The 13396-nt window shown below is 36.2% G+C and overlaps 1 protein-coding gene across 1 annotated transcript in view; it reads right to left on the minus strand.

Annotated features, from left to right (window-relative positions):
• Positions 1-13396, minus strand: part of GPR158 (G protein-coupled receptor 158) — a gene marked incomplete at both ends in the record, with an annotated part of 306367 nt that overhangs the window by 2197 nt on the left and 290774 nt on the right. Inside the window, 3 exons of the mRNA XM_081228989.1 lie at positions 53-199; positions 4555-4660; positions 10290-10428. Of these exons, the coding sequence (XP_081085115.1) occupies positions 53-199; positions 4555-4660; positions 10290-10428 (392 nt within the window). The remainder of the gene's footprint in view (positions 1-52; positions 200-4554; positions 4661-10289; positions 10429-13396) is intronic.

Below are 13396 nucleotides of genomic sequence, written 5' to 3' on the forward strand. Positions count from 1 at the left end.
CCTGTATGAATGGGTCTAATCTAAAACAGAAAAGAAGAAATACTGGTATTACCCGAATGTCTTCTGGATCCAAGCTGTGCTCACTCCAGGCTGAATTGATACTGCTGTTCAGGTAGGATCCAGATCGGCCCATGTCTAACTCATCTTCATATGCTTCTGTAGCAATGTCGTCTCGTGGGTTATTGCTTGAATGTGAAAACTGCAATAGAAATTCAATATGAGCTGTAGACATTAATCCACGGTAGGACACAACATAATAATTTTCTAAAGGTTCTAATGTTACATTATTTCTTCAGCTTAGATGAATTCATTCACTGAACTCTTTACAAAATATTTGCTGCCATATTTGTGTTTTGTTTCCCACCTTACATGCTAGAGCACTTAGTGAGGCAATATTAACACTTGGTTCCCTCTTTGACTCCTATTTTCATTCTTGTCTTTTTTCCAGGTTCCAAGGGTTAACTCACATTATTCCTCTTCAACAATATTTGCATTTTGAAAATGAAAATAAGTAGAAGAATCCAAAGACATGTTCTCTTAGGGTACTCAGTACACTGTACTCTAAGAGTAGCAATTTAGACCCACTGGCAGCTGAATGGGAATATTTTTTGAGAGGTGGTGTGTATCATGTCATTTCACTTTACACAGAGGAGGCTGTATTTCATCTATGGGCACAACTGGACTGATCACAGGAATATGACTTTCAGTCTGTCACACAGAGCTTCAAAAACACTACTTTCAAAACTCAGGGGACAGGAGATCTGAATTCCAGCCTCGACTCTGTTGAGATCTCAGTGAAATCTTAACCAGGCCATGGAACCTCTAGGGAGCACAGTGCCCTCTTAGCCTAAAGGGCTTGCGCTGGATGGTATCTAAGTTTAAAATTCCAAGATTCACTGAAATTATAGATTTTTTTTCTTAAGCTCATCATTATTCTCAAGTTCCTCCTTCATTGCATTTTGATATATTTTAATTATCTTCACGTAGTCTTTTGCTATTTTTCAGTTTCATGTACTCTTGCTACCTCTACTCTTCTTCAAGTGGAAAAGTGAGGAAATGATTTATTGGGTAAATGATGGAGAGCAGGAAGAATCAAAAGCATCCAGCCACATTTTACACAACATATAAACCAAGTGACTGTCCTGTGAAATTTGAGAGAACTTGGGTTCTTTTCTCCTAGCTTGTCATTGGGTAAAATATTTCTTTAAATAATGAACAGGTTTTAAAAAACTAAAAATAGCAATCTCACTCCTGGGCATATATCCAGAGAAAACATGGTTCAAAAGGATACATACACCCCTATGTTCATTGCAGCACTATTTACAATAGCCAAGACATGGAAACAACCTAAATGTCCATCGACAGATGAATGGATAAAGAAGATGTAGTACATGTATACAATGGAATATTACTCGGCCATTAAAGAGAATGAAATAATGCCACTTGCAGCAACATGGATGGACCTAGAGATTATCACACTAACTGAAGCAAGTCAAACAGAGAAAGACCAATATCATATGATATCACTTATATGTGGAATTTTAAAAAAATGACACAAATGAACTTATTTACAAAACAGAAACACACTCACAGACTTAGAGAATGAACTTATGGTTACCAAGGGGAAGGGTGGGAGGGAGGGATAGACTGGTAGTTTGGGATTCACAAGTACACACTGCTATATTTAAAATAGATAACCAACAAGGACCTAGTGTTAAAAAAAAAAGTAGCTAGGCTTCCCTGGTGGCGCAGTGGTTGAGAGTCCGCCTGCCGATGCAGGGGACACGGGTTCGTGCCCCGGTCCGGGAAGATCCCACATGCCGTGGAGCGGATGGGCCTGTGAGCCATGGCCGCTGGGCCTGAGCATCCGGAGCCTGTGCTCCGCAGCGGGAGAGGCCACAACAGTGAGAGGCCCGCATATAACAACAACGACAACAACAAAAAAGTAGCTAATCTCATGATAAGAAATGTAGCAGTAATCCAAATGGAATAGATTAGACTTCCAAAATATACATGTGACAGGGGTCCTTCCACTTAATTTGTGTGATTCTTGACAAATCTTTTACCCTCTATACTATTATGCACTGTCTATAAAGACATTTGATACTTAAAAAAACAAAATATAATAAAAGGAAAAAACAGAACAGGTTGCCCTTTGATACAGAGCCACAGAGATATTTTAATATCAACTATTGTTAAAATATTCAGCTAGGCAGGTGAACACAAATTGGAGATAACATGTGAGATGGTAGTTCTCTATTTAAGTAATAATGAATCTTTTGTATTTGGGACCGGCTGAGAAACCACAGGAACTGATGAACTTTCCCCTCACTCTTCTACTTAAGTTTGTGGGAGCCACATGTGCCATAAACTTAAGGCCATAACGGTGAAGAAAATAGACTCCTGGTCCTCCAAAATCTCACATGCTACTGGAGGTTATTTATAAGAATGAAATTATTTTTCTTGAGCAAAGTCTTACAGATTATCATGAGTTTAAGAGACAGTTATTTGTCAGATATTGTCCATTTCCTGCTTTATGATTTTTCCTTAATGCTTATCTCTATCTAAAATACTATTTTAAATATTTATTTTGTTTATCTTTTCTGTTTCCTCCTCTCTTCCACCAGAATATAAGTACCATGAGAGCACAGATTTATATCTGTTCACTACTCTTATTCTAGGATATAGAACAGTGCTTAGTAAAGCTCCTCAATAATGTTTTAAATTATTTATTGAAATATAATTCACATACCATAAAATTCTCAACTTTTAACTATACAAATCAGTGTTTTTTAGTGTATTCATGAGGTTGCACAATCATCACCACCATCTAATTCCAGAATATTTTCATCACCCCCAAAAGAAACCTTGAACCCAGGAAGCAGTCACCTCCATTCCCCTTTTTCCCCAGCCCATGGCACCACTAACCCACTTTCTGTCTCTTTAGAGCTGTCTATTCCGGACACTTCACATAAATGGAATCATATAATATGTGGCCTTTTTTATCGGGCTTCCTTGGCATAAGGTTTTCAAGGTTTGTACAAGTTGTAGCATGTATCAGCGCTTTATTCCTTTTTATTGATGAATAATATTTCATTTTGTGGGTATACCACATTTTGTTTATATATTATCAATTGATGGACATTTGGGTTGTTTCCACTTTTTGGCAATTATGGATAATGCTGCTATGAACATTCATGTACAAATTAAAAAAAATTTTTAAGCCAGCTTTATTGAGGTATAATTGATATGCAGAGAACTGCACATATTAAATGTGTACAATTTGATGAGTTTGGACATATGCAAACACCCGTGATGCCATCACTACCAAGGTAATAGACATTAAGAACAAATTTTTGTGTAAACATATGTTTTCAATTCTCTCTGGAGCTCAATAACAATTTTTTGAATGAATAAATAAATAGTCTGAGTATACACCCATCTAATAAAAATGTAATCATATTATGTACAGTATAAAGATGGTTAAGATAGATTGCAGGAACAGACACATCCATGAAAATTATGGCTATCTGGTGTAATTCAAGTAAGGAAGAAAATAGGCATTTTGCTCTGTTTACAATTGTTTGGCCTTTTCAATCAGGCTGAAGTTCAATGTTTTGGTTAACTGTGAGAGGTGAGGTAAAGAAAGCCTAGAGTGAAAGAAAGAAATCACAATTCTGGTTTCAGCTGTGCTAACGTTACACTGTACAACACTGATAAAGATGTATTTTGTTTTCCTACATGTAAAAGGGGAAAACAATGATAATTTTTGTTTTTCTACACATAATATTTTGTTGTAATATTTTGTTTTTCTACATGTAAAAGGGGAAAATAATGATAATTTGTATAGTATCTTTTTTCCAAAACTCGGATATCATTTTGTTTTATTCTAAGCAGCCTCACTGCTATGATGTCATAGATGAGGAAACAGACTCAGAGAGATGAAAAGTCTTGCCTAACGTTACATTACACAGCTAACTTGGGGTGGGGTATGAGTTCAGAATCCCTGTATTCTGAGTCCTGGCCCATTTCCCTCCACATCAGAATGCTGTGTAGATAAGTCTTTGTCAGAATCCATCATTGTTAAGCAAGACTCTTTTTATACAACGTTATAATTATTTCTATTTACACAAAAAGTCTCTGAATGTTTAAAACACAATACTTCCCTGAATATGAATCCAAACAAGAGGATTCTTAGACTAGGATAATTCTCTTTAAAAACGAGCTTGAGGTTACAGCTACAATGAAGGGCCACCTTGAACCCCTAATAATTAAAACATAAATAGATATCAAAGTATTTGGGAAAGGACTAAAACGGATGATGGGTTTTGTACAAACTAAGGCAGGTAAAAATTATGTGAGATGTTTAATAAATGCCCAAAGAAAAGAGACACCTAGATTCCTGAGGAGGGAGTTTTAAAAACATCGTAGCATGTCAAGCAAATCTTCACACCTCCCTTTGCCTATATTGCCAGATACTTTTTAAAGGAGAAACAATTCCACTCTCATTTAAAACAACTATCTTGCAAGAGAAAAGTAATGTTGGAGGAATACCTTTGGAATCAAAAGCAACCCAATGGTGACTGTCACAGTCAAATGAGTATGTGCAAAATACAGCATCAACATCCAATCAGACTGAAGTCTTGAGGCAAGAACAAATCTGAAATGAGAATTCACCACATTAGCAACCCAACAAGATCTCTACTTAAAACACTAGGATACTTGGAAACTCTTTTCCTCAATGTATTAGTAAAAGAAAGCAAGCAAGAAAGAAGTCATACTGTTATTTCTATGACATATATTTTCATCACAGAAGAATAAGTGTCTAAGTAACCCTAATTAGATGCATAAGATATGAACTCTTTAGTTCTTAAAATTATCAATAGTAAGAAAGATAACACATACATATATAATGTGCTAAACATTTCCTTGGATTATTATTTTGTAGGTAAGTTGAATGTGCAAAGCAAAAGCAGTGAACACATGTGAATTCAAAAGAAGAGTAGGTTAAAAAATGATTGTTTCAGGGAAATTTAGGTTATAAGACACATCTAAATAACTCTTGATCATAATATTCTTCACTTAAAAATATTAATTAGAACTAAGGAAAAAAATGGGTAAATATCTGTTTTAGTGAATGATCCCAGAAGTTTAAATGATAAGCAATGTAATGGATAAAATGAATGTACTAATGGTTTGTAATGTGCATCTTTTAAAAATTGTTTTTAAAAATTGAAATATAGTTGACAAAGTGCATCTTTTAAAATACAAATCTTAGTTTTTATAGAGCATCAAATTATTTTAAAATAATTTAAAATATATTATTTAAAATCTTATCTTATTGAGGAATTTATAAACTTGTGTTCCAGGATGGCCCTTCAAGTAACATGTGTAGGAAAAATTCATTATTAATATCTGATCTGGTAATTTTGGAATGTTTTCACAAATCAGTAGGTACATGTACAAACTAAATTTTTTTTTTTTTTTTTTTTTTTTCGGTATGCGGGCCTCTCACTGTTGTGGCCTTTCCCGTTGCGGAGCACAGGCTACGGACGCGCAGGCTCAGCGGCCATGGCTCACGGGCCCAGCCGCTCCGCGGCATGTGGGATCTTCCCAGACTGGGGCATGAACCCGGATCCCCTGTATCGGCAGGCAGACTCTCAACCGCTGCACCACCAGGGAAGCCCTAAAACTCATGTTTTAAGGACTCATCTTTATGCAGAAACCAGATATTGCTTTTATTAAGGTCATTTTGCACTCATATTCTTCTTTTAATGTTTTCCCATCTATTGTTTATCCATGAAAGCTAAATATGAGATTTTAGTGCTTTTGGAATTAGAGAATTAGCATTTTGTTTCAATGATATACATCATCAAATTTGAAAAGCTTATATCCTAAGAAAATGCTTATGATCTAATCATGAAATAAACATATATGAATCTAAAAAGAGAAGAGACTAATTTTATTTCTGCATTATACCCTATTCATGACTAATGTACTAAGTAAATTAATATTATTAATATTTAAAACAAAATTTCCGTCAAGGATATTTCTTCCTCATTTTCACTTACATCCCCCCCACCCCCCAAAAAATCAAGCTAAAATGGAAGCTCAGGAGTCATCAAAATGGAGATAGAGTTTTTTCCACTGTGTCTGGAGATATAAAAAACATATAGACTTATACACAGAAGTGCAGAATGGCCATGATACTTCACAGACAACTAAAAGGGATTTTCTGAATTAACATCTTTTCTAGCTCCTTTGTGAGAAAAGTGGCTTCATACCTGCTTTGAATGTGACTGAATATTCACTTTGTTCAGGGATGGGATACTTTTGACTATACAGTCTGTGCTGGGTCAAGTAAGATTTTTTTTAAGCACTAAAATAGGATTATCTTACTCAATAAAAAGTTATAGTCTCGGAGACAGAGTATTGAGGCACAGAAGCAGTAGAAAATGTACCCCTGAAAATAATACAATCCCAATCTTCTGGGGCCCCTGCCAGTACTGGAGCAGACAGTTACATCAAAGGAGATGGATTTACAGTCAAAAAGCATCCTTATGTACTGGGAATTCCTATCTCAAATGCCACCACAGGTAAACTTGAAACTAGCCTGACAATATCTGGAAAAAAGAATGGGTACATATATTTTGAATTAAAACAGTGAATCTTCCAAAAAATAATTTTGAGATATGCTAACATCAATTGTCCTTAATCAGCTTTTAATTACTGCCAGATTTTTTTAGGTTGCAGTTTTGATTAGAAATACCTTAAGAACAATTGGGTTTTGAAATAGTATTAAAGCTTCATTTTAAAAAATAGTATTTCAACTTAAAAAATAGGTCCAAAAATCAGGCGCATAGAAATATTTGAAAATTGAGGTTAAGAATAAAGGCAAACTTTTTAAAAGCCTTGCACTTTCCCAAAGGTTTGCTTTATGCTTAGTACTAAAAATAAGTAAAGGGTTAGAACAGACTGAGCGAAATGCCTTCTCATCATTTATCCTTCTACACTTAACCCTTTTAGGTTATTTTTGCTCAGTCTGACAATTTGGTAAGAAAGAAAGTAAATTTGTACATAATATGTAGTCATAGTTTTTAATTTACATATGTGTATGTATAAATATGAATACATACATATATGTATACATAATTTTATATTTTAAGCAGACAAGAAGAACATATATATCCTATTGATAGAGAGTATCTTTGCTGATGTTGGATGCCTTATTTAATATTATTTCATTCTAGGAAAAAATTGCCAAGATGGATCCAGCTGATTTAAATTTTTATGTTATTGCTTCTTATCCTTGAACTTTATTAATGCTGGAACCACAGCATATATGAATTCAGTCCACATGTAAATAAGAAATTGTGCATACTTGATTTCTTTAATTATCACTGCCTTTTACTTGCTCCTGGCTCATCCCCCTAAAATCAGTGTTCTGTAGATTTAATGTGTTAAACTATAATTCCATCACTGGTCCCTTATGGCCATACAAATTAAACATTCAAGAGAGTAGCCTCGATTCTCTGAAGCCAATGTGCCACCATCTAATCGAGTCTGGTCTATGTAGAAAGGTAAGTCAAATTTGGAACTTGAAATGTAGAGCTTCCCATTCAGGTTTGCTTAGCCTTGCCTAAGAAGATACCAAAAGATACCAAGGCTGGTCCCTCTGCTACCATTTGAAGTCCTCCCTGTTCAAAACTGATAGGGGATTAAAGAGTTGTCTGGAAGAAGAGTATGCTATGTCTGCTCAATACCAAACCTACTAGGTTCACCATGAACCATTCAATCAGAGCTTGCGTCTACGTGAACCCAGCTCATGGTTTATATGATTCTTCTGGCTGGGTTGTCTGGGACCCTGTAGGAAAGACCTAAGCAAAGTAAGAAAGCTATTTTCAACAAGTATTTAACATATTTCCTATCACCCTGGTTCAGTGATAACAGTATTTTCTGAAGCGTGGCTGCTGTTATCAGATGTAAGGGTTGTGGGGATTCCATGGTCGATTACATTTGGAAAATGCTGGTTAAACAAAGTTAAACAGGTATCTGTACAGCAGGACTTCGCGGTATGCTAGCTTCACTGTGACATGCCTAGAAGGGAGCTATCAAATGTGATGTGTCACAAATACACACGCATATAAAAACATCTAACAGTGATTTACTAATATGTTACTAGTGCTTATCTTTGGGTGGTTGGATTAGGGAGTTTATTTTCTCTTTATCATTTTATGATTTTTTTGAAATAACCATGTATTGCCTTACTATTAAGAATTGTTTTAAAGTTCATTTAAAAATCATTTACCTTGCCTACTTCTGAAAGGACTTGGGCCAGTTGAGGGTTGAAAAACTATTGAAAAAACACATTAAATGATGGAAATTGAACAGAGTAAAATTGAACAGGTTGAAAAGATATAGGTGAATTTTGGCAACTGTGTTGAACAGATTTAATTTCTTGGGCAATTAATTTGGTTCTAAGAAACATAACAGTTAATTTTAGGGCACAAGTGGGAAACTCTGCATGACAGTTACATTCTGACAGTAGAAGACATTTAAACTTATCTGTGATAAGCCTTTTTTTTCCATTTTTATTTTTGACTGAAGTATGGCTGATTTACGTAGCCACTGTTTTATTTATTTATTTTACTGGCTGCGCTGTGCAGCATGTGGGATCTGCGCTGCGCAGCATTGACCAGGGGTCGAATCCCAGGCCCACTGCATTGGGAGCGTGGCGTCTTAACCACTGGACAACCAGGGAAGTCCGTGTGATAAGCCTTCTTACATGCGTATAACTCTCTAGTTGGTTTGTTAATATAACATTTAACTTATCAATGGTTCTAGATGAGCATGTTTGTTAGATCTTGAAACATATATGTTTGATATTCTGAAAACAAACAACAAAAATGATGCAGCTTTTTTGGGGAGAGGGGTTGGAAGAAATGTCAAGGCTCTGGAGCTCTGGCACCATGACAAAGTGCCCTCTGGTGCTCACGGCATTTTAGACCAGGGCATCCTTGCTCATATCCTTGAGCTCTAGTCTGAGTGGAACTAGAGAAAGCATCCTTTTCTTTGCTTATTTATGATTTCATATTCTGTGTCTCATCTTTCCTCCCTCTTCTACTCTTTCTCTCTTTTCTCTCTCTCGAGAGGGCAAGACAAAGCAAGGGGGCAAATTCCCTTGATCCCTGGCCGTCTCTGATGGAGTTTCCAGGGTTGTCAGGTCATAAATACCTCTTTCTCTTACTTTAAGAGTTTAAAAAGTGTAGATTATGCCTGAGCCCCAACTGTTCTTTGGCATCATCTATTCCTAGAAGTGCAAGATGTCATTTTATGATCATTGACTAAAGTGAGAGGTGATAAACATCCTGCAAAACTTCCGCAGATCCACACCTTTTCACCCTATTATTAATCTCTATCTTTCCATTGTGGGCCAAGACTAATATTCAAAATTTCTAATTACATTCTTAAGTGTGTCCTAACTTTTAATATATGTCGAGCAATTAAACGGCATCTTTTTGTTGCTTTTCAGACTATAGGATTCCTGTTTGGTAGTTGTTCTTGTTGAGGTTTTTATTTCACCTTCAAATATGAATCAGGTGAAAATTCTCAGAAGATAAGTCATACATATTTCATTTTGTTCACTTATCATAAGCCACTTTCTTCCTCCTTTGTACTCACTGGTTATGGAGATACATGGAATAATAAGAAACGGAGGGCCAGGCCATATTTTCTTACCACAGAAAGTCATCACTACAGTGTAATGATGAAAGAACCCCACTGCACACAAAAATCCAGTTATCAACTTGGAGTGGTTTTTGGTTCTGAATTCAACAGATTTCACATACATAAGTTATCTGAGTGTTAAAATTTTGAAAGTATAAACCAGCATAATAAACATGAATGAAAACACAGACAACTTACCTGTATCTATTTTATAATGTATGCATGTATTGCTTTATATCTTCAGAACAGTATTATGTATCATAAACAATATACCCAATGACATCCCCATAAGTGGTTTAACACATACAATAACATTGAGTTACCCTTCCAAATAAATGGAGGTAATAAACAACTCATCAGAAGGAACTAAGAACAACAGAGTTTAAAAAAAAAAACAAAAAACGATTCATTTGACATTTCTGTGACAAAGAAATTAGTCAACTTATAAAACACTACCCTTCCTACATCTTTCCATTATGCATCTTATCCAATTTTGCTATTTAAATTAAACTGTAACACATCAGAAAAATAAAAGTTATTGAGTGGCTCTGCAGATCACTTGCCTAATTGTATGGAATATAGCGGAGATAATGAGCTCATTGTGAACTGCAACAGCCATATAGCGCGGCTCGTGAAAAGCTGATGGGACCGTTCGCACCGCATAGCAGAGATAAACACCCCATAGGAGGAATAAAAATTCAGCTGTGAGAAGAACAAACAAACAATTCTCTGTTAGTCTTATAGGTGAAGAAAGAAGTAAAATTTAAGCTCTTTAGCATGCATTTTGTGTCTAGGATAGAAACACATAGAAATGGATGCATACAAAATGTTCATATATGAATACCTATGCCATATATTTATTTAAAATTTTTATTCAGTGTATAGAGGATTTTTTCACAGGTACACTTTGTGTTTTTTTAATTAAAAAAAAATTTTAAATAGTGTTTGGCATCTCAGATTGTGTGTGTGTGTGTGTGTGTGTGTGTGCGCGCGCTAATACCTGGCTTTTTCCTAAAACAACTGTAAAATAATTTTCCACATTCCCAACCTAAGTTTAAGCTGTTCACAGAGCATCTGGGTCACCATAAAGTCCTCAAGGCAACAAAAGTTTATAAGGTGTTTATATGCAGCTCCTAGAAATTTAAATTCTTACTGCATTGAGTCTGGTTCAATAAAGACCTCCATTGCCAGAAATGTGAGAAAATAGGCTACTAAACATTCAGTGGCATAGTTTATAATTGAACCATTATTTCTTCACACATGACAGACATCATACCTTTGGAAGGTATATGCTAAAGGCTTAGCAAAATTCACAATTACCTTGTTTGCTTGCTCAAGCCAGAAGAGACAAGCATAGTGTAGCAGTTAAGGATAGGGCTTCAGAGTCACGCTAGACCTGATGGGGAATTCTAGCTGGATCCCTAATTAACTTTGCATAATCTGAGGCAATTTAACCTCTCTGGTCACAGTTTCCTTACCTGGAAAATGAGGATAATAAAAGTACATATTTCATGGGATTATTTGCTAATGAAATCGAATAATGGCTATAAAGCACTTAAGAGTTTCTGACACAGTAGAGGTCAGATAAATAAACACAGATCTTAAATAATTGGTGCTTATTGTTAAACATCTCCTTAGACTTTTTTTTTCAAACTGAATGTCGTTATTTTAATTCATTCTGAGCAGTAACTGTTACCATCCATTTTATCCGTCTTAAGGACATGACCTCATGGGAAGATGATATCTAATTAACAAAAAGAAAGCTCTAATTTGGAGAAAATATTTCACCAAATGCATTACCTAGGGGTAACCTACTTATATACTGAAACACTGATTTCCAGTCCCATATGCCCAGGTGTTTTACCTGACACAGTTTCAGCATATTTCTACCACATTTAAACAATAAGCAGTGCCCTACTCATTGAAAATCCCTTAAGTAAACACATGTGTCAAGAGTTACTCTAAAACCCTGATGTGGTCAGAAGTTAAAGGGAAAATAAACCTCCCTCAGAGGTCTCCATGAGATCAGAGCGGAGGTCACAATTATTCTGTATGTTGGCCACTGGCCATGTCTGTGAGTGTTCTTTCCAGCCGAGCTCTACGGGATCAGGAAATACTGACGTGTTCGTGTGTAACTTTCTTTCCTAAGGCTGTACTTCTGTCCCTGCTACTACTATTGCCTCTTCACTCAGGTTTGAAGTCTCAGTGCCACCTTTCACTGACACATTTCCACCCTGAGTTACTTTTCATGTGTATCACTTCTCTCAATGTCCACAGTTACAATCCTTGGCTAAGCTCCTACCAGTTTACTCCTTTGTTACAATTATGTATCAACTGTCCCACCTAAACCTGGATTCACCCTTTATTCATTCATTCTTCATAACAGTGACAAGTTCATTTTTCTGAAGCTCCATTTTGAACATATCAGGATTTGTCCAAATCTCTGCCACTCCATTTGGGTTACCTGATTCGTATTTCCATGAGAAGATTCACTCACACCCACTTAGGACCCTGGAATAATTCCTGCTCCCAAAGGAAGACTACAGGGGTTCCTGCTAGGGCAGAGATATTTCAAGTTTCAAGACTTTCTTGCCACCCAGGCTTCCTGTTAGCTGTCCCATTGCTTGGCCTTATTCTTTTGTGCTTGTATATTTCTTAGACTCTGACATCTTGTCTAGTCTCTGGCCCTCAGGTTGGCCTTTTGTGAGGAGCTGCATGCATCTTCATTTAAAAATCTTCAGTAGCTCACTACTGTTTTACTCCTTGCCCTCTATGACCTCATGTTATGCATCCAACACAATCTCCCAAAGCTCCCCATCATGAACTCGGAGCTGACCCAGGAAGACGCACTGTCCTCTGAACACTCCAAAGATTCTTCTTGCTTCTGAGTCTTTGTTCATGTTATTGCTCACATATGAAATCTCCTCTCACCCACATTCCTAAACATTAACCAATTTTTCAATGTCTGATTCAGGTCTCACCTCCATCACAAGGCCACCTAAATTGATTCTAACTTACACTGAAGTTTCCTTTCTCTAATCTCTTACAATTTTAAACTATCTATACTACACAATGCAGAGACTAATAATGCCACACAATATATAATTGGGAGAAAATTGTTCATGGAGTCTTGAGCCCCGACTGTGATGACCTTCTTCAGGGCAAGAATTGAGTCTTTCATTTATTTTTTCTGTCTTTGCCCACATAGATGATAGCAACAGTACTGATCACACATGGATAAGATTTAATAAATATGTGTTGAATTGAATGAATATAAATGATATCAGTTTCACATCATTAGAGATGTAGGCTTTCTGTTACCTTACCACTCCATCTAACACTGATGGCTGTCTAGATCAATCTAACATCTATATACATGATCTAAAGATCATACTGGCATTATTATTAATAGTGGCAATTGCTACTTACTGATAGACCGCTAGGTGTGTGGTACTGTGCTTGGCACACAAGAATGATGAATGCAAAAATATTATTATTTTTTTAACATCTTTATTGGAGTGTAATTGCTTTCCCATGGTTAGTTTCTGCTTTATAACAAAGTGAATCAGCTACATATACATATATCCCTATATCTCCTCCCTCTTGTGTCTCCCTCCCACCCTCCCTATCCCACCCCTCTAGGTGGTCACAAAGCACCGAGCTGACCTCC

Source organism: Mesoplodon bidens, assembly GCF_964165515.1.
Source record: "Mesoplodon bidens genome assembly, chromosome: 3".
NCBI lineage: Eukaryota > Metazoa > Chordata > Mammalia > Artiodactyla > Ziphiidae > Mesoplodon > Mesoplodon bidens.